The sequence below is a fragment of the Biomphalaria glabrata genome, chromosome 12, assembly GCF_947242115.1.
Source record: "Biomphalaria glabrata chromosome 12, xgBioGlab47.1, whole genome shotgun sequence".
NCBI lineage: Eukaryota > Metazoa > Mollusca > Gastropoda > Planorbidae > Biomphalaria > Biomphalaria glabrata.
The window spans coordinates 19,792,231-19,812,894 of record NC_074722.1 but is presented as its reverse complement, the minus strand read 5'-3'; the positions used below and the strand labels follow the sequence as shown (position 1 = coordinate 19,812,894).

Genomic DNA, 20,664 nt, shown 5'->3' with positions numbered 1-20,664 from the left:
GCTTCATTCTATGAACTATACATCTGTCGTGACTCCATTATTGTGTCTACTAAAGCTTCATTCTATGAACTATACATCTGTCGTGACTCCATTATTTTGTCTACTAAAGCTTCATTCTATGAACTATACATCTGTCGTGACTCCATTATTTTGTCTACTAAAGCTTCATTCTATGAACTATACATCTGTCGTGACTCCATTATTTTGTCTACTAAAGCTTCATTCTATGAACTATACATCTGTCGTTACTCCATTATTTTGTCTACTAAAGTTTCATTCTATGAACTATACATCTGTCGTTACTCCATTATTTTGTCTACTAAAGCTTCATTCTATGAACTATACATCTGTCGTTACTCCATTATTTTGTCTACTAAAGTTTCATTCTATGAACTATACATCTGTCGTTACTCCATTATTTTGTCTACTAAAGCTTCATTCTATGAACTATACATCTGTCGTTACTCCATTATTTTGTCTACTAAAGCTTCATTCTATGAACTATACATCTGTCGTTACTCCATTATTTTGTCTACTAAAGTTTCATAGCTACCTGAACTGATAAGGACTACATTCTTTAACATTACAATCTATTTACCTTATCTGAAGGATGGGATACAACGCATCAGCTAGAGCAGACATCGTAGTTCAAGTAAACAACATTCTCGCAAACTTAGATTGAGTCTCATCATTGTAACTTACGTTTAAGTCTCATCATTCTAACTTACGTTTAAGTCTCATCATTCTAACTTACGTTTAAGTCTCATCATTCTAACTTACGTTTAAGTCTCATCATTCTAACTTAGGGTTAAGTCTCATCATTATAACTTACGTTTCAGTCTCATCATTCTAACTTACGTTTAAGTCTCATCATTCTAGCTTACGTTTGAGTCTCATCATTCTAACTTACGTTTAAGTCTCATCATTCTAACTTACGTTTAAGTCTCATCATTCCAACTTACGTTTAAGTCTCATCATTCTAACTTAGGTTTAAGTCTCATCATTCTAACTTACGTTTAAGTCTCATCATTCTAACTTACGTTTAAGTCTCATCATTCTAACTTACGTTTGAGTCTCATCATTCTAACTTACGTTTAAGTCTCATCATTCTAACTTACGTTTAAGTCTCATCATTCTAACTTACGTTTAAGTCTCATCATTCCAACTTACGTTTAAGTCTCATCATTCTAACTTAATTTTACGTTTGAGTCTCATCATTCTAACTTACGTTTGAGTCTCATCATTCTAACTTACGTTTGAGTCTAAGTTAATTCTAGCACGTTCTTCACGGTGTCCATCACTGTTTTGTTTCGCTACACTTAGCGTGGTCATGCTGAAGTTTGTCAGATGGAACCATTTCTGTGTGCAGTTGATAATTAAATGAGATTGATACTCTAGAATTATATTCTTGACCATTGTATCTTCATCATCTGTGGAACGTAGAAGTCTAGTTGTATCATCTTTTATTGACTTGCACTTGTTCTTGCATTTGAGAAGTAATGCCTAGATCTATGATTTTTACCATTTAAGAAGTAATGCATAGATCTATCATTTTTACCATTTGAGAAATAATGTCTAGATCTATCATTTTTACCATTTGAGAAGTAGCCTAATGTCTAGATCTATCATTTTCACCATTTGAGAAGTAATGTCTAGATCTATCATTTTTACCATTTGAGAAGTAATGTCTAGATCTATCATTTTTACCATTTGAGAAGTAATGCCTAGATCTATCATTTTTACCATTTGAGAAGTAATGTCTAGATCTATCATTTTTACCATTTGAGAAGTAATGCCTAGATCTATCATTTTTACCATTTGAGAAGTAATGTCTAGATCTATCATTTTTACCATTTGAGAAGTAATGTCTAGATCTATCATTTTCACCATTTGAGAAGTAATGTCTAGATCTATCATTTTTACCATTTGAGAAGTAATGTCTAGATCTATCATTTTTACCATTTCAGAAGTAATGCCTAGATCTATCATTTGTACCATTTGAGAAGTAATGTCTAGATCTATCATTTTTACCATTTGAGAAGTAATGCCTAGATCTATCATTTTTACCATTTGATAAGTAATGTCTAGATCTATCATTTTTACCATTTGAGAAGTAATGCCTAGATCTATCATTTTTACCATTTGAGAAGTAATGCCTAGATCTATCATTTTTACCATTTGAGAAGTAGGCCCTAATGTCTAGATCTATCATTTTTACCATTTGAGAAGTAATGTCTAGATCTATCATTTTTACCATTTGATAAGTAATGCCTAGATCTATCATTTTTACCATTTGAGAAGGAATGTCTAGATCTATCATTTTTACCATTTGAGAAGTAATGCCTAGATCTATCATTTTTACCATTTGAGAAGTAATGTCTAGATCTATAATTTTTACCATTTGAGAAGTAGGCCTAATGTCTAGATCTATCATTTTTACCATTTGAGAAGTAATGTCTAGATCTATCATTTTTACCATTTGAGAAGTAATGCCTAGATCTATCATTTTTACCATTTGAGAAGTAATGTCTAGATCTATCATTTTTACCATTTGAGAAGTAATGTCTAGATCTATCATTTTTACCATTTGAGAAGTAATGCCTAGATCTATCATTTTTACCATTTGAGAAGTAATGCCTTGATGTATCATTTTTACCATTTGAGAAGTAATGCCTAGATCTATCATTTTTACCATTTGAGAAGTAGGCCTAATGCCTAGATCTATCATTTTTACCATTTGAGAAGTAATGCCTAGTTATAGCATTTTAAATGTACACAAACAAAAGAATGGATTTAATACGTGTACTTCTACGGAGTTAAACTACCGCCACACAGTGTGTTCCTGTCTCATTCAAGGATCACGAAGTACCCCCCCCCCCTTTTCAGATCTTGCAATTTCTAGGGCAGATGATGTCAAGGACAGATGATGTCATGGGCAGATAATGTAAAGGTCATCTGTTTCTATGGACGACGGTTAAAGAGGTTGTCATGTGGCCAGCACAACGCCCAACCCCCTTTACTTTCCCCAAGTAATTTCAGGTAGAGTTGAGTTGACACTCAGGGAAGACATTCAAACTCAAGACCTCTCGGTTCAGCAGCTCCAAGAAACAAATAATTCAACGTTCTATAAACAATTGATTGATCAACTATCCTAGGAGTAAAATATTTCTTAGACCGTAAGTTTGCTGCGGAAAACTTAATCCTCAAATAAAACTTTGACAAACTTTAACATACTTTTTAGCCCGTGAATTATTGTATCGGCTCACTTTTTTCTTTTTCCTACGGATAAGTGAAATTGATACTAGAATCCACTGGCCAAAAACATATGTTGTGGGGGGGGGGGAAGGGGCGTTATGAAGTGGGTGGTTCCAAATCTTGTCACACGTCTATGTCAGAGAATAGTGTGATGTGCATGCTGAACAAATCTCAAACGGGGTTCCAAAGAGAGAGAGGAAGAGAGGGAGAGAGAACAAGTGGCGCTTGCACTGATGTCTGAACAAGTAGCGCTTCCACTGGTGACCGAACAAGTAGCGTTTCCACAGCCGCTGCTGACAGGTACTTGAATGCCCGTAAGGACTTAAAAGGCAAAGCAATCGCGACAGACCAGCAAACAGACCAACCAACTTCTCCGGCTCAGTCCAACCTTGCTTATAAAACTCCTTAGCACAACCAGGCACCAGGCCGGTAATCAGCCCCTCATAACCATAATAACCGCCCAACCATCAGTCTCGCTATAATCAGGCTAACTACTCTCAGCGTGACTCACGTCATGGCGCACAAGACAGTAGACCCACCCCATAACGGCAGCAGCAGGCCCCACGGACCCTATCTATGGTGATGCCAGTCCCTCAACCCTCTGCGATTGATCCATCTGACCAACCAGAGGAGGACACATACGTCGTCTCAACGATGGCCGTGGCTCCTCAACCCATTGCCTCTCAGCGAACCAGAACTCTTCCCATTACTACCTCACCCCATCTCTTCTCCTCCGGGAGTAGAGGCCATTCTGGCCAACGTTGCTGAAGTTGTGGGCTTGTACGATTCAGGTTGTTCTTTTAGCGCGGTTATCAGTGGATCTCACAAAGTGAAGATCCAATCCATAGACCGTGGCACTCCTCCACACATTCTACCTGTCGCAAGGGTACACGTAGAGTGCAGGTACGTACATGGCACCATTGACGAGCCGTCATTGACAACCCAGTGTACGACTTCATTCTGGGATCCCGATATGTTCCTCTGGGAGTTGTGAAGAAACCATACTTCTCTCTGCCCGTCAGTAGAACGACGGAGCAGAAAAGTGTCCGCAACCAGCTGGTTGGAAGCCCTGGTCGCCATGCTAACATGCCTAGTCCCGACTCCTCAGCGAAGCTCAAACCACTCCTCCCTGGCATTGACACTGCTAGGAAGTCACGAGTTAAACCGTACACACACACTCGTGAGGGTCTACTAGACCCAGGCTACTCAGCCAAAATCATGCATCCTTCCCCTGATATTGACAGTGTCAGGATGCCGCGAGGTAAGGTGAACCCTTGCTCTCGTGGACTCCTCTTCATAGCTCCTCAGCCACCATTCAATATCAACCTTCCCCTGGCATTGACCATGCCCGGAAGCGACTATGTAAGCCAATTTATCGCACTCGTGGGGACGTTCACCATCAGAACTCCACACCCTTAATCCGGCCACTCTTCCCTAACATTGACTACTTACTGTCGTAAAGAAACGCCTCACAGCGGCTTCGGAGGTAAGCCCCAACGTGCACACGTGTCTTGGGCACCCCACCTAAGCCCCAATCACGCTCACCAATCCGCCCCAGGAAGGAGAAACTACTTATCAAGTCGCCCCATCGACTCTCCCAGGCCATCCCCACTGATTCACTCAGGTGACAACGTACACGGGAACGGGAAGTAGGATACAGCGGACAGACTTGGACAGACCCTCCTTCTGACATGGCTACCCTTATATTCCCAGATTTTTTTTCTAAAGCTGTGATGACAACTGATCCCTAAGTTAGAGTGCCATCAGTCCGCTCGCATTTTATGGATCTTCTGCGATAGATCCATCTTGACGGGGGCGTTTGTGACAAGTCAAAAGCTTGCTGTCAGAGTCACTCAATTTTATCACAGCATTAATTATTATTATTTATTATTTATTTATTTTATCTTAATCATTTCTCATATATCTCCCCTATTTCCCTACCAACCGCCATCCTTTTCCTCTTCTCACTAGACTGAGTCCACCACCTTGGCAACAACTAGGCCACGGCTTTCACTAACCCTTGACCGGAGAAAGATAAACACACAGTCTCTTTGGTCTTACCCGCGGGATGTCTGACGGTCGCAGTTGACTCCACCTTGGTTGGAATACAAATCATTCTTTCTTCCCCCCCCCCTCTCCCATGTCTCTCTTTGATCAAAGAGATCACTCGGATCAACACGCCCCTCGACACTACAAGGTGTGACTCTCATCTCGAGTCAAATTCACCCACGTGAGAGATAATCCTTAGGCCTATCGCATATCCTGTTTCCGCCCATCTCTTCCGGACCTTTATAAGGTAGAATAAGGCGGGACCTACACTCTCTCACTTCTCATTCTCGCTGACCAGTCGAGTCTGGACTATTTCATTCACTCTTACTCTTAGAAGAATACCTGGTGGTAAGCCGAACTTAATCACAGTTCCATCTTAATTACTTTGTGCATATTTCCCACTGGATATTATGATGTGGATTTTATTAGTTCATTTATATTTAATTAGTGCATTGTGTATTTCTCACTGTTGTAAGTAGAAAACATAAACATGACATATGTATTTATTTATGTATTGCATTAATCTATTAATGCTGCGTTGCTCAATTGATCGTTGATGCAACCGTGTATATCTTATTTGTACATCTCATTTTATTTCCTTTATCTCGGCTGACCGCCTTGATAATTTTACTAGCGCACTAATAATGCGCTTAGAAAAGAGATATGAATTATCTCCCCCTTTACTCATTTTACTTGAACGGACACTCTCCATTCAAGTGCATTCCATTGTTCTCGGCCGACAGCCGTATGTAAACAAACCGTCATGGTCGCTGATCACAGCCCTGATCACAGCCCTCCCCCCCTTCTCTTTCCACTTGTGTTGTTTATTTGAGATTATTATTTCCCCTTTTATGTACATTTTTATATTGCTACTATCAGCCATCTATTTTCCCAATCCCGTTTGCCATCATCTCCTCATTGTGCTCAAAAGCAATTTTCCAATCTGACGAATGCACCTCAGTCGAGGGCATCGACAAGATGCATGAGAGACATGTCCTAACTTGTCTTTATTTATCCATAGCCTCCCTCAGGTGTCTGCCTATTTATTATTGAGTATCACGTATTGCCTACTTTGATCTACTCAACTATTTATTCGGCATTGTTTGACAGCCACTCGTCGACCTACTCAATTGCCTACTTATGCGGCATTGTTTGACAGCCACTCGTCAACCTACTCAGTCGCCTAGGTACTTAGTGCCTACTTATTCCACATCAATCAATTATTCTATTTGGTACTAGTCAGCATTGCGATCTACTACTCGGCGCTATCGGCTCTACCTGCCCGCCTATTCGACAGCTCAACTTATTAAGTACGACGTCCCTATAGACCACGTGTCTCTGCGAGACGTCATAGCTCCGTCAGATCCCCGCAACTCACTGGACTTATCCTGCTAATGACGCTGTCAACGGCAGATCAGCTCTGCCCGCAGTACACGTGTGCCCACATTAGCCGGCCACCTGCCCTACTGTGCCCACTACAGATATCAGAACTTTGGATTGAGACTCCACTAGAACTGTATCACCGGCGTCCCTCTACCCGCTAGAGCGCCACATCCAGCTGCAGAACCTCAAGCTAGGACACAGCCAGCTGCGACCCAAGCAGGACAATCAGCTTAGTTCAGAAGACAAAGTGACATACTCTCTTATTAAGTGCAAGAGTTATGATTAAATATAGTATAGATTAGAGATAGATGCAAACCCTCCCCCTTTTTATTCTTCTATGTAAATATTTATGTAAATAAATATTGTTCAATTTTTATCTCTCTTTCATTGCTTGTCTCGTTGCGCGCCTGCTCCCTATCTATATGCTGATAGGTTGGTGGGTGATAGCTTTCAAAATAATCATCCCCAAGATATTAAACAAGCCAAACACACGTCACACGCGAAAACCCGTCACATTATTATTATATTTAGTTAAGGCCTAGAATATGATAAACGTTGTTTTTTTTTTGCGTTGGAGAAGAAATCCTTGCCAGCTGTCTTTCGATGTGATAAATATGAAAGTTTCTTTTGAACAAGAGTGAAGAGTGCAGTCATCTTGGTAAATGTTTTCACGTTTTGCGGAGTTGCAATCAGTGTCAGCGCTCATTAAAATAGAAGGCAAAACCCGTCCACCAGTTTACGATAAAAGAGATATAAGAAAGTTCCTCAGATCCCATTGTCTGAGTCAAAACATTTATTTGTATCAACGGAGCACTGGCAGCAGCAAGAGACCAAAAAGTACGAGCAGCAGCAGCCTAAATTAACTGCATTTGCTTGGCATTTTGTTCATGAAACTGCAGATATCTCAGGCAGTAAACAGATGCCTTTTAAGTGTTCGGTTTATTGATGGTGATTGTTTTATTTGAGAAGACTTCATTGGTTTTGTCCCTGTTGTTAGAGAGACACACTGCCTGTGTCTGATGTCATTGTCAGTAAATAGATAATGCACTGTCTAAACATGGATAAAGTACTCGGCCAGGGCTAATATGTCTGACCCGTGATAGCTGGCATTCAGACCTGTATTAAAGCTAGGATTCATGAAAGATATCCAGAAGCAGCCTCTGTCATTTGCTCGTCCCATAGACTTAACATTGTTTTAAATGAACTGAAAGAAGTTTCGGATATTTATAATGCTGTTGGTGTCATCAAGAAGATAATATCTTTTATACGTAAAGACCATAATTATCCCAAAACAAGAGCGTTGGAGCTAAATTTACCACTTTTGTGGGAGACACAATTGCCTGTTAAATACGAATTCTTTCACGCTTTAAGTTACAATTTCAAGAAGATGTATTGACAGTTTGGCGGATCTTAAATAACGGCAGCAAGTGAAACACATGAGAGACAGGTACTAATTTTACGTGTGCAGTTTGTCTTTTAATTAATGTCAATAATTCATCTGTTCTTGAACCAATTTCCCTGATGTTGCAGTCTGCACAACTTAACACAGTGGCCGCTCAACAGTACATCAGCAGGCACATTAATGACATAATCAAAAACCAACTTGACCAGGTCGAGAAACACTTCAGGGATAGCATCTTGAGGAAGACGAGTCTGTTGGCAGACAAACGTGGTACCGGGTGTGATAAACCGTTTTAGCTCACTCAAGGTATCACTCAGGTCTAAGCATTTAATTAATTTATTCACACGCTATTAATCATCAATTTACTAATTTAGCCAATCAAGCGCTAAAAACACACACCACCACCCCTCCAATCCAACCCCTACCGCCATAGGCACCGTCGTCTCACCTTGACACGTGTCACACTAGACTCTTGACAAGGGTACATTCCCCCCCCCATCTATCTTTTCAAACATCCGTTGACCCCCCCCCTTTCCGTGAGCGGCTGGTCACTTCAAAGAGCCCTATTGAACTCAACGCCTTGGGCAGCGATCCCCCCGATCGTCTAGCGCTAGATATTATCAAGGTATAATCTCCCTTGATCTGGCCGAGCTCTGATAATCCCCCCTCCTTCATATCCTCTACGCCACCTGGGCGAATTTCCTGGACTTTCAACTCGCGCCTTTGCGCAATGTCTATCTCCCGGAAACTCTCCTCACGGTCAAGCGGGGATTCCTTTTTCAAAAGACGCCAGATAGTCTAGACTACCTTTGCACTTATCTCCCGCCACTCATTCCCCTCTCCACGTCTATATGGGCAAAACTTCATCGTTCGATCACATTCTCGCTGGAGAGCTGACAGGGAGCACATCTATCTCTTGCTTGAGCTCTGGACTATTTTCATTCACTTTGGATTGGTGGTATGTAACTTAGTAGAGTGCTTGAGAACCATTTTACTTAGTGATGCGTATATATTGTGTGAATTATTTACTACCTTATTTGTATAAATATATTTGTGTATTCCTTATAGATAATGTAAGTAGATTACTGTATGCTTATATTTAATATAATGACTTTGTGGCTAAATGTCCAAGTCATCTGGACTAGAATTTATTGATAATTCACACCTCATGTATTTAGCTATATAACTATTATTATTCTATCGTTGATGAATTATCGCTCAGCACGAACCTTTTTTATATTATTACTGACTAATTCCTTGGCCGGGAACTATCATAATATTTCTGTAAGCATATAATTTTACTAGCTATTTATGTACTATATTTACCGGCCATGCTGGCCAACACGTACTACGATAGTAAATCATGTCTATTTACTTACACTCTATGTTTACGTATGTGAAAGCATGGGCGAGTATCAGTCGTTGATCTCCCCTTCCCTTTCATCTCATTTATCTAAGCAATGTATATAATTGCTAGTAACCATGACTGGTGAACATCACTTGTCTTACCTTATCATTTATTACTTATTAGTGTTGTTATCTCCCTAAATGAAATTTCCCATTATTGTTGTTATCTCCCTTTGATGGGATACAATATTTATTTGTTAGCTCCCATTACAATTTATGAAACTAGTTTATAGTTTCTCTACATCATTCTGAAGATGTCCTTCACGGAAAGGCATCTACCTCCCAGTGTTATTATTATGGCTAAACCGACGTATACATCATATCGTTGCAGCTTTTATTTATAGGCTACATCCGCCTGAAATCTTAGCAACCTAAAGCTGATACCAGATTTGTTGGCACCAGATCTGTAGACATCAGACCTACTCATCCTTCAAGAGTCCAAGTAACAACGCTAGCCACAGACTCGTCACTGGCTTAACTGAATGGTAGACGCAGCTTAGTTCTACAACCATACTACGTTGGGCTGCACCCGGAGCCTGGATTCACTACGCCTAGCCCACCCGCAGACAGCGTCAGTACCAGCCACACCCGTCTCATCAGTGCAGCATCGAACCAAAAGCTAAGCAACCAGCCTAATGACACTCAGACCACTTGGTTCTCAAATCTAATGATGATAGACTTGTTTATGTAAATACTCTAGGTCCTATTCTAGCACCTGTACAGCATTTCACCTTTTTATTATCTTGTTTTGTATAATAAACTGTACATAGTTTTACATCATAGTGTTTGTTGCCTGCATTATAACGCTGTGCTTGTAGTTTTTATGTGCAAGTGTGGGTTCTCAAACTACAAAATTCCCTAGACACCCAAAACGGCCAAACTTTAATCCAACTTGTCACACCGGGTATTGAGTTGGTGCTGCCGAAATTTTGCAGTCTACAGACACACCGAGCAAAAACCACATGTTTGGATTTTGGAAGTTATTACAGAACACGGCTTTACATTACGTATTTTGAGTGGTTAGTTTCTTCATTACGTCTTGCTTTTCGAACTATACTAATGCTCAGTTATACCTAAAACGAATATCAGATCTGCACGATAAATGTTTATCGCCAGCGTGTCGATCGCGATGACAACAATTCATTAGTAAAGTTATTGTTAGTTTCGTCAGCCACAGTTAACGTTTGTATTTTTTTGTTTGATCGACCGTTGGGAGGCACGAACCGCGCGGAACATTTAACAACATGTACAGTAAATAGTTCGTTCATGTGTTTCTTTTGTTTTTTCACCAAACAAGTATTAACAGTGCAATTATAGTTGAAGACAGTTTGGTGCGTGTGTGTATTAGAAGACTTGTGAGAAGACAGTTTGGTGTGTGTGTGTGTATTAGAAGACTTGTGAGAAGACAATTTGGTGTCTGTGTGTGTATTAGAAGACTTGTGAGAAGACATTTTGATGCGTGTGTGTATTAGAAGACTTGTGAGAAGACACTTTTGTGTGTGTGTGTGTATTAGAAGACTTGTAAGAAGACAGTTTGGTGTGTGTGTGTATTAAAAGACTTGTGAGAAGATAGTTTGATGTGTGTGTGTGTGTGTATTAGAAGACTTGTGAGAAGACAGTTTGGTGTGTGTGTGTGTATTAGAAGACTTGTAAGAAGACAATTTGGTGTGTGTGTATTAGAAGACTTGTAAGAAGACAGTTTGGTGTATGTGTGTGTATTAGAAGACTTGTGAGAAGACAGTTTGATGTGTGTGTGTATTAGAAGACTTGTGAGAAGATAGTTTGGTGTGTGTGTGTGTGTGTATTAGAAGACTTGTGAGAAGATAGTTTGGTGTGTGTGTGTGTGTGTATTAGAAGACTTGTGAGAAGATAGTTTGGAGTGTGTGTGTGTGTGTATTAGAAGACTTGTGAGAAGATAGTTTGGTGTGTGTGTGTGTATTAGAAGACTTGTGAGAAGACAGTTTGGTGTGTGTGTGTATTAGAAGACTTGTGAGAAGATAGTTTGGTGTCTGTGTGTGTGTATTAGAAGACTTGTAAGAAGACACTTTGGTGTGTTTGTGTGTATTAGAAGACTTGTGAGAAGATAGTTTGGTGTGTGTGTGCGTATTAGAAGACTTGTGAGAAGATAGTTTGGTGTGTGTGTATTAGTAGACTTGTGAGAAGATAGTTTGGTGTGTGTGTGTGTATTAGAAGACTTGTGAGAAGATAGTTTGGTGTGTGTGTATTAGTAGACTTGTGAGAAGATAGTTTGGTGTGTGTGTGTGTATTAGAAGACTTGTGAGAAGATAGTTTGGTGTGTGTGTGTGTATTAGAAGACTTGTGAAAAGATAGTTTGGTGTGTGTGTGTGCATTAGAAGACATGTGAGAAGACAGTTTGATGTGTGTGTGTGTATTAGAAGACTTGTGAGAAGATAGTTTTGTCTTAAACTGTTCCATCATGTTAAGAAAAGAAATGACACTCATGTATCCAGGACTAGTTCAAATGTGATGGAAATGGAGAATCAAGGCGGTGATTAGGAGAAAGTATTTTTATCTTTGGGGCTAAAACTGAGCAATAATTTGTCATCATACGTGTTTGGAGGCTAATTTGTAGAAAAGCTTCTTTTAAGACTTTTCCCATTGTTAAACTAAAAGAATGTTTACTTGATAGTCTCTAAGTAACAGACCAGAGAGATATGTGAGATAGAAGAAGAAGCGTCAGTAAAGAGACTAAAAAGAAAGTGTACAAACTAAAAAGAAGGCGTACAAACTAAAAAGAAAGTGTACAAACTAAAAAGAAAGTGTACAAACTAAAAAGTTAGGAGGCTGGGAGTTGATACATTTTTCTAGGAAGAGAAAAACAAAGGTATGAAGTTTGATTAGAATTCAAGGTAAAAAAGAATCGTTTTGTGGGGAGGGGTGTGGACGGTTTAATGTGTGTGTGTACGTTCTCCTATTTTTCAACTTGTGTCAAACAAAAATCTCTCTTTCAACTTTTTCACTGTAGCAAAAGCTAGCTGCAATAAATAGTACAGAGCAGAAACTATCTGGAAGAGATCGACTTATTAGAAACTAATGTTTGTACCTAGCTCACTGCTTCGTTGATCATAAGAAGTGAACTCGTCTTCATAAGCTACAGAGCATGTCGGTAAATCGTGGAGATGTTTCTCTGGCAGTGAGATAGTGGAAGTTACCATGTAGAGTTTATGGCCGCAGTCTGATTGACCTAGAGCTGCTGTAAACTGTTTGGCACTTTCATCCCATTTACTTTTTGGAAACAACCAGTTAATATGCATCAACAATGGGCCCTGTGACAAAAAAGATAGCCTTATATTCACCCACATAGAACTGGGCAACAAAATACTTCAGTTCGAAACATAGAAACGATGGAACCTCTATCAGGCTCACCACGACATGAAGGAGTCAAGAACTTGACGGGCTCAAAAATAACTTGATAATTTATGACAAACAAATCAACCGCTAATACTGTACTGGCAACACAAAACTCTAACTGTACACTAACTAACTGTACTGTACACTAACTGTACACTGACTAACTGTACTGTAAACTAACTGTACACTGACTAACTGTACTGTACACTAACTGTACACTAACTAACTGTACTGTACACTAACTAACGGTACTGTACACTAACTGTACACTAACTAACTGTACTGTACACTAACTGTACACTAACTAACTGTACACTAACTAACTGTACTGTACACTAACTGTACTGTACACTAACTGTACACTAACTGTACTGTACACTAACTGTACACTAACTGTACAAAAGTTTCACCGCAGACAATCGAACTGCCGTAACTAAACTCTATCCGCCTGTCTTGCAGTTTATCACTCTGGACTCACAGTATCGGCCTGTCTTGCAGTGCTTTACTCTGGACTCACAGTATCCGCCTGTCTTGCAGTGCTTCATTCTGGACTCACAGTATCGGCCTGTCTTGCAGTGCTTCAGTCTGGACTCACAGTATCGGCCTGTCTTGCAGTGCTTTACTCTGGACTCACAGTATCGGCCTATCTTGCAATGCTTCACTCTGGACTCACAGTATCGGCCTGTCTTGCAGTGCTTCACTCTGGACTCACAGTATCGGCCTTTCTTGCAGTGCTTCACTCTGGACTCACAGTATCGGCCTGTCTTGCAGTGCTGAACTGTTCCTGATTCTGACCCACTCTTTTTATATTAGGTTCATCAAGTCTTTCTCGACAAATCAGGAAACGCCAGAGTCTTTTCTACATGACCCAAGACTACATCACGTGCAAGTCATGTGGACCAGTGATTCCCAAATTTTTGACCTGTGTGTACCACTTTTATCATTTTCGATGTGATGTATCTATGTACTGAGATGACAGATCATATAATTTGGTTCCCTGATTGTTAATTTTAATCTGAGATGATGGTCCTCATCTAATAGTCTGTTTCTTTTTTTTTTCAACTTAATGTTTACAAATGCTGAATAAAAAAAGCAACTTATAAATATAAAGCTGGATATGACAAGATGTATTTCGGATATCATAGAGTTAAAATGCGTGACGATTCTAACCTTTTTAAATCACACAAATGAAACGTGTATTATGAATGTCTTTTCATTCCACTAAACAAGCGTATTAGTCTATTCTCTAGTGTCATTTGGTACATCCAAAACTAAACTATAAATCTTTGACAATGAAGTCTTCAATTGGTGGGATTCATTTATGTATTTCTACATTACACAATTCATTGTAAATAAAATTTAATCTTATTGACATTAAAAAAATCCTTATTCATTACCCGATCTTTGTGAAATTTATTTTTAAGATGTATAACACCAATTATGGGTTTGTATAAATACAAAAAAAAATAATATTAAAGAAAGTGGATTAAATTTATTAGTAATTTATCTTAATTTATTAACAAAACATTATAAATGGGCATTTTAAAAAAATCAGCATAGTTAATGAGGTGCAACGCTTACCTCCCTCCAAAGTCTCTCCGTACCCCTGGTGGTACGCTTACCTCCCTCCAAAGTCTCCCCGTACCCCTGGTGGTACGCTTACCTCCTCCAAAGTCTCCCCGTACCCCTGGTGGTACGCTTACCTCCCTCCAAAGTCTCCCCGTACCCCTGGTGGTACGCTTACCTCCCTCCAAAGTCTCCCCGTACCCCTGGTGGTACGCTTACCTCCCTCCAAAGTCTCCCCGTACCCCTGGTGGTACGCTTACCTCCCTCCAAAGTCTCCCCGTTCCCCTGGTGGTACGCTTACCTCCCTCCAAAGTCTCCCCGTACCCCTGGTGGTACGCTTACCTCCCTCCAAAGTCTCCCCGTACCCCTGGTGGTACGCTTACCCCAATTAGGGAAACACAGATCTACAGAATCAAAACAGAAGTAGACATTAGATGTTTTAACAAAGAACCTACACAGACACAAATACAGACCTTAGCGACACACACCAATGTCACGTTTGAGCAGCCAATGCTTTCACATGGAACAATTTTGTATGCTAAGATTCTTGGTCTATCTGTTCAGTTGACAAGAAAGAAATAATGAACTATTTAAATAATGAACTATTTAAATAATGAACTATTTACCAAAACGAAGATGAAACATACAGGAACTAGAAATGGTTGAAAGAAATCACAGTCCTACTTATGACAGCTAACAATTTGATAGACAAGCCTCATTAAGCAATACTTAGTATGTTTTTGTTATAATAATATTCTATTTTTACTTTAAAAAAAAAATCAAAATAAAAATTTGTAAGTATTTGTACTCGTATATTCATACTAGGTCTCTTTTATCCTGACCACTCTGTAGTAATAGTCAAATACAATATAAATATGGCCATACAGCTGTGTCTACTGAACATACATCTTGTAAAATGTTGTACATGTGTCAGATTTTGAAGATATATACATACTAGCCCAAACCTCCAACAGGAGGACGGAGGATGGCGGTGGGTAGGGTTCAAACCCGAGACAATCGAGCAACAGACCACATATTACACGACCATACATCCATTTAATTAATTCATTTTTTCTCCAGATTTATTTGTTCCTTGGTTTGTATTTAATTGATGGTTCTAAATATCTTATTTGTTACAAAGCTTCTATCAACTCCTACTGCCTGTCTGTTTGTCTGGTCAAAAGTCTGAACATATTTTGTCTCCCATTTCTCATTCTCGGATCAAGTTGAAACTTTGCACAATTGTTCAATGCACCTGACAAGACTTGAAACGATAGCAAAAAAAAACCAATTAGTTTATTAATTATTGACAATTAATTATTTTGTTTGATATCGAAAAAGGGAAATAGCTGCTGCTTAGTGAGAGATGTGGATGTATATATGGATATTATTCCCTAATTACGTTTTGACACGTTTTTCTCACACTTCGCATTCTCGGCTCACGTTGAAAATTTGCATAATTATTCATAGTCGATGATAATGAACGAATCAATAAAAAAATAATCAATTAGTTATTCAATTAGTACTAATGAATTAATTTTGTTTTAAATGCCAAGAAGGGAGCTAAACCCTGACATTTTCAGATAAATGGTAGTAATTAGCATTTCTTTCCCTTAGATAAGCTTTGTTTTTTAATAAGATTAATAATAAATCTTTTTTATCTGTGGGAAAATTGTTTTTTTTTCAATAGTGCATTATATATTGTTTTTTTTTTGTTTTTTTGCTTGTTTCAAGATCTAGAAGTCTACAAAGACATAGTTGCACAATTTACAGTCTTTTAAAAGTTCAACAATTTGTAAAACGTGGTAATGTTTACATTGAAACTAGAGACTACAAATTATAAACAGAACATTTTTACAATTCAGTAATACAAAGTTCATTTTATAAAAAGGCATAAAATTTACCTAAAACTCTCAAATATTCCGATGGAGATATAAATGTAATATTTTTAGAGGTGATAGCAGAACATCTGTAGAGACCTGCATCTGAACAGACAGCGTTTGTTTTATTTCTGACTAAACCTATGGTCCCATTCTCCTGACACAGTTGCCAACTAGACTGATAAAAATGTAGTTCAAGAATCATGTTGAAGATAATGTGAAACATTTATCAAAAATAAGTAATATTAATGTTTTTAAAATATGATTGATTCATTAATTATTGAGGTCTATATAAAAAGGATTCATTTGAAACTCAAGTAGTGCTAGACCTACGACTGAAACACGCGATGAGAGTTTTTGTTCAATGTTCATTTTAAATAGTGTGGATAGATTGATTGATTTTTTGTAATTTTAATTCTATTTGATTGCTCAGTCCACAATTATTCAGTCCTAGTTCAGAAATTTGACGAAATCAAAATGTATTGAAATGTTTCCGAGTCCTGAAGACAGTAACCGTGCCCCATTCAGACCTTGCGATCTATAGGGCTCATAATGTCAAGGTCATCTGCTTGTGTGGCCCACGGTTAACGAGAGTGTCATGTAGCTAGAAAAACGACCAACGGCCTTTACTTTTCCCCAACTAATGTCAGGTACCCATTTGATCTGGATATATACTAGCCGAAAATGACCCGCGGCCTGCGAGCAGGGTTTACCCGATTTGTAGTAGAGTTTCGCTCTTTGATAGTAATCAATTTAGGTCTTTTCTTTTCTTTGTTGTGGGAGGGGTTGGACATTGAACTTACTCTACTTTCCCGCCATGATCTAAGGAACTTTTATGCCAAATAATATCAAGATTGGTCGAAGGGTTTTGTTTTCTATACATACTAACATACATACATACATACATACATACATACACACATACATACACATACATATACATACATGCATACATACATACATTCATACATACATACACACACACATACATACATACACAAATACATAGATACACACATACATACATACACATACACATACATACATACATACATACATACATACATACATACATACATACACACACACACATACATACATACACACATACATACATACTTACATACATACACATACATATACATACATGCATACATACATACATACATACATACACATACATATACATACATGCATACATACATGGATACATACATATATACGCCTTACTTTCTACTTTATAGTATAGATATACACTTTAGGAAATGTGAATGTTAACGAGACAATTGTGAAATAATTGTATGACTATTGTATGACTAATGTATGACTATTGTATGACTATTGTATGACTATTGTATGACTATTATAAATATTATGAAATAATCATGTTTTGATCGTATGAGATAAAAAAATAGTTATTTTAATGAAATCCATCAGAAATCAAATGAATATTACAAGAAAGTTGTATACTGACTGCTGAGCAATTCTTAAATTTCGGACTGTGGACTAGAATCACTTCGTATTTGTCGCTCGTACTATTATATTTCTCTAAACGAAACTCCTTAATGAGTGTTGTATTTTCCTCCATCTTAAAACTTGTCTTCAAACACTGAAGTGTAAAGGAGTTATCCTGGAAGACTTCTTCTGGCAGGGCTATTCTTTCATAGCTTGCACCTGAACATAAAACAAAACCTGTTCAGTTCATTGGTGTTAAGAAACACGTAACTTTAAAGATGTTTTCTTTCTAATCCAATTCAAACATGACAAAATTAAATGTGGAATTGCCCATTGCCATAACTCTTTCAACTAACAATCTTTTTTTTTTGTATTTAGAACATGAAAACAACAAATGAAATAAAATTTCAAAATCCATAACAAATCAAAGTTTAAATTTCGGCTTTTTGAGAGATACCGTGCACTTGATACAACAGGAGATCACTTTTGAGAGATACCGTGCACTTGATACAACAGGAGATCACTTTTGAGAGATACCGTGCACTTGATACAACAGGAGATCACTTTTGAGAGATACCGTGCACTTGATACTACTGGAGATCACTTTTGAGAGATACCATGCACTTGATACTACTGGAGATCACTTTTGAGAGATACCATGCACTTGATACTACTGGAGATCACTTTTGAGAGATACCATGCACTTGATAAAATATGGGATCACTTTTGAGAGATACCGTGCACTTGATACAACAGGGGATCACTTTGAGAGATACCATGCACTTGATACAACAGGGGATCACTTTTGAGAGATACCATGCACTTGATACTACTGGGGATCACTTTTGAGAGATACCATGCACTTGATACTACTGGAGATCACTTTTGAGAGATACCATGCACTTGATACTACTGGAGATCACTTTTGAGAGATACCATGCACTTGATACTACTGGGGATCACTTTTGAGAGATACCATGCACTTGATACAAAAGGGGATCACTTTTGAGAGATACTATGCACTTGATACTACAGGAGATTACTTTGAGAGATACCATGCACTGGATAGATCACTTTGATTATTATCTTTAATAAACTTATTGCATGCTTAGTGCTCTCTGGCCCAATACAATTGATGCCCTCAGCAAATGCAACTCAGATCGAATGAAATTTCTTAACATACATCGGGATTCGAACCTCAAACCCCCATCTGTGAGGTAGCCAAGAGATTTTAGCCACCTAGCCAGATATCATCAACACTAGCCAGTTGGAAATCTTGACTTTGTTTATTGACTAAGCATTTAAACTCTAAAACGAACCTATTTTCATGACAACCTCTTGTGTTGTGTTGTTTACAGTACCCAAACATCTGATGGCTGTATTGCCTTGTGCCGAGTCCGAGTTGGCAATAACAAGTGTTGAGGTATAATTCCAATAATTGTCTCCACAGAGACAGGGGCTGGAAGTCGTTTGGACACCACGTGAACTATTGCCAACTGTGGTCTCTACCTTCATATTGAAAGGAGTGTATTTCCACGTCATCTGCAAACCTTGTAAAGCCTGTCCAATAGGAAATAATTAGCATTCATTGCGAGAGTCATTACTAAAATAGATGCTTTTGTAATTGTGTTAGTAGATCTGATTGGTTAATGTAATTAACCCAATCGTACCTAAAGTGAAGTTAGAATGGAATTCTTCTATTCAATGAGCTATGTGGTAAGAAATGTCCACTCCATGAAAAGTGAATTGTACTGAATAGTTCAAGGTCAAAGAAGTGGTCAGACAGATAGAGATAAGAATTGAGTTGATGAAAAGTTGGTTGAATTCATTTGGAGCTGAGATTTGGTTACAATTGAGTTCATGTCCAGCTGGAAGAGAACAAGTACGATTTATTTGAGTTCAGATTGAAATAGAGTTACTGAAGTTGTTGAATACTTGACACTTATTAGGGAGAATGGAGTCCTTAGTCTACGTATGACATTAGCATGCTTAGTACACTTAAGTGTACGTATGACATTAGCATGCTTAGTACGCTTAAGTGTACGTATGACATTAGCATGCTTAGTACGCTTAAGTGTACGTATGACATTAGCATGCTTAGTACGCTTAAGTGTACGTATGACATTAGCATGCTTAGTACGCTTAAGTGTACGTATGACATTAGCATGCTTAGTACGCTTAAGTGTACGTATGACATTAGCATGCTTAGTACGCTTAAGTGTACGTATGACATTAGCATGCTTAGTACGCTTAAGTGTACGTATGACATTAGCATGCTTAGTACGCTTAAGTGTACGTATGACATTAGCATGCTTAGTACGCTTAAGTGTACGTATGACATTAGCATGCTTAGTACGCTTAAGTGTACGTATGACATTAGCATGCTTAGTACGCTTAAGTGTACGTATGACATTAGCATGCTTAGTACGCTTAAGTGTACGTATGACATTAGCATTCTTAGTACACTTAAGTGTACGTATGACATTAGCATGCTTAGTACGCTTAAGTGTAAGTATGACATTAGCATGCTTAGTACGCTTAAGTGTACGTATGACATTAGCATGCTTAGTACGCTTAAGTGTACGTATGACATTAGCATGCTTAGTACGCTTAAGTGTACGTATGACATTAGCATGCTTAGTACACTTAAGTGTACGTATGACATTAGCATGCTTAGTACACTTAAGTGTAAGTATGACATTAACATGCTTAGTACACTTAAGTGTACGTATGACATTAGCATGCTTAGTACACTTAAGTGTACGTATGACATTAGCATGCTTAGTACACTTAAGTGTACGTATGGCATTAACAAGCTCATTGTGCTCTGGTCTACATGGCCTAAGTTACAAATGTTACCAAGTTACATGTGATACTAAGTTGTTACCAAGTTAC

At 38.4% G+C, this 20,664-nt stretch overlaps 1 protein-coding gene across 5 annotated transcripts in view; it reads right to left on the bottom strand.

Annotated features, from left to right (window-relative positions):
- Window positions 1–20,664, bottom strand: part of LOC106073490 (uncharacterized) — a 107,431-nt gene that overhangs the window by 74,642 nt on the left and 12,125 nt on the right. For all 5 annotated transcript variants that reach the window (XR_008774123.1, XM_056006900.1, XM_056006899.1 and 2 more), the window contains 6 exons: window positions 19,089–19,329; window positions 17,789–17,988; window positions 16,339–16,492; window positions 14,908–14,990; window positions 12,561–12,783; window positions 1,255–1,430 (listed from right to left, as the gene is read on the bottom strand). Coding sequence is in view for 4 of the 5 variants with exons in the window: in XM_056006900.1 (XP_055862875.1) it covers window positions 1,255–1,430; window positions 12,561–12,783; window positions 14,908–14,990; window positions 16,339–16,492; window positions 17,789–17,988; window positions 19,089–19,329 (1,077 nt within the window). In the remaining variant the exon portion in view is untranslated. The remainder of the gene's footprint in view (window positions 1–1,254; window positions 1,431–12,560; window positions 12,784–14,907; window positions 14,991–16,338; window positions 16,493–17,788; window positions 17,989–19,088; window positions 19,330–20,664) is intronic.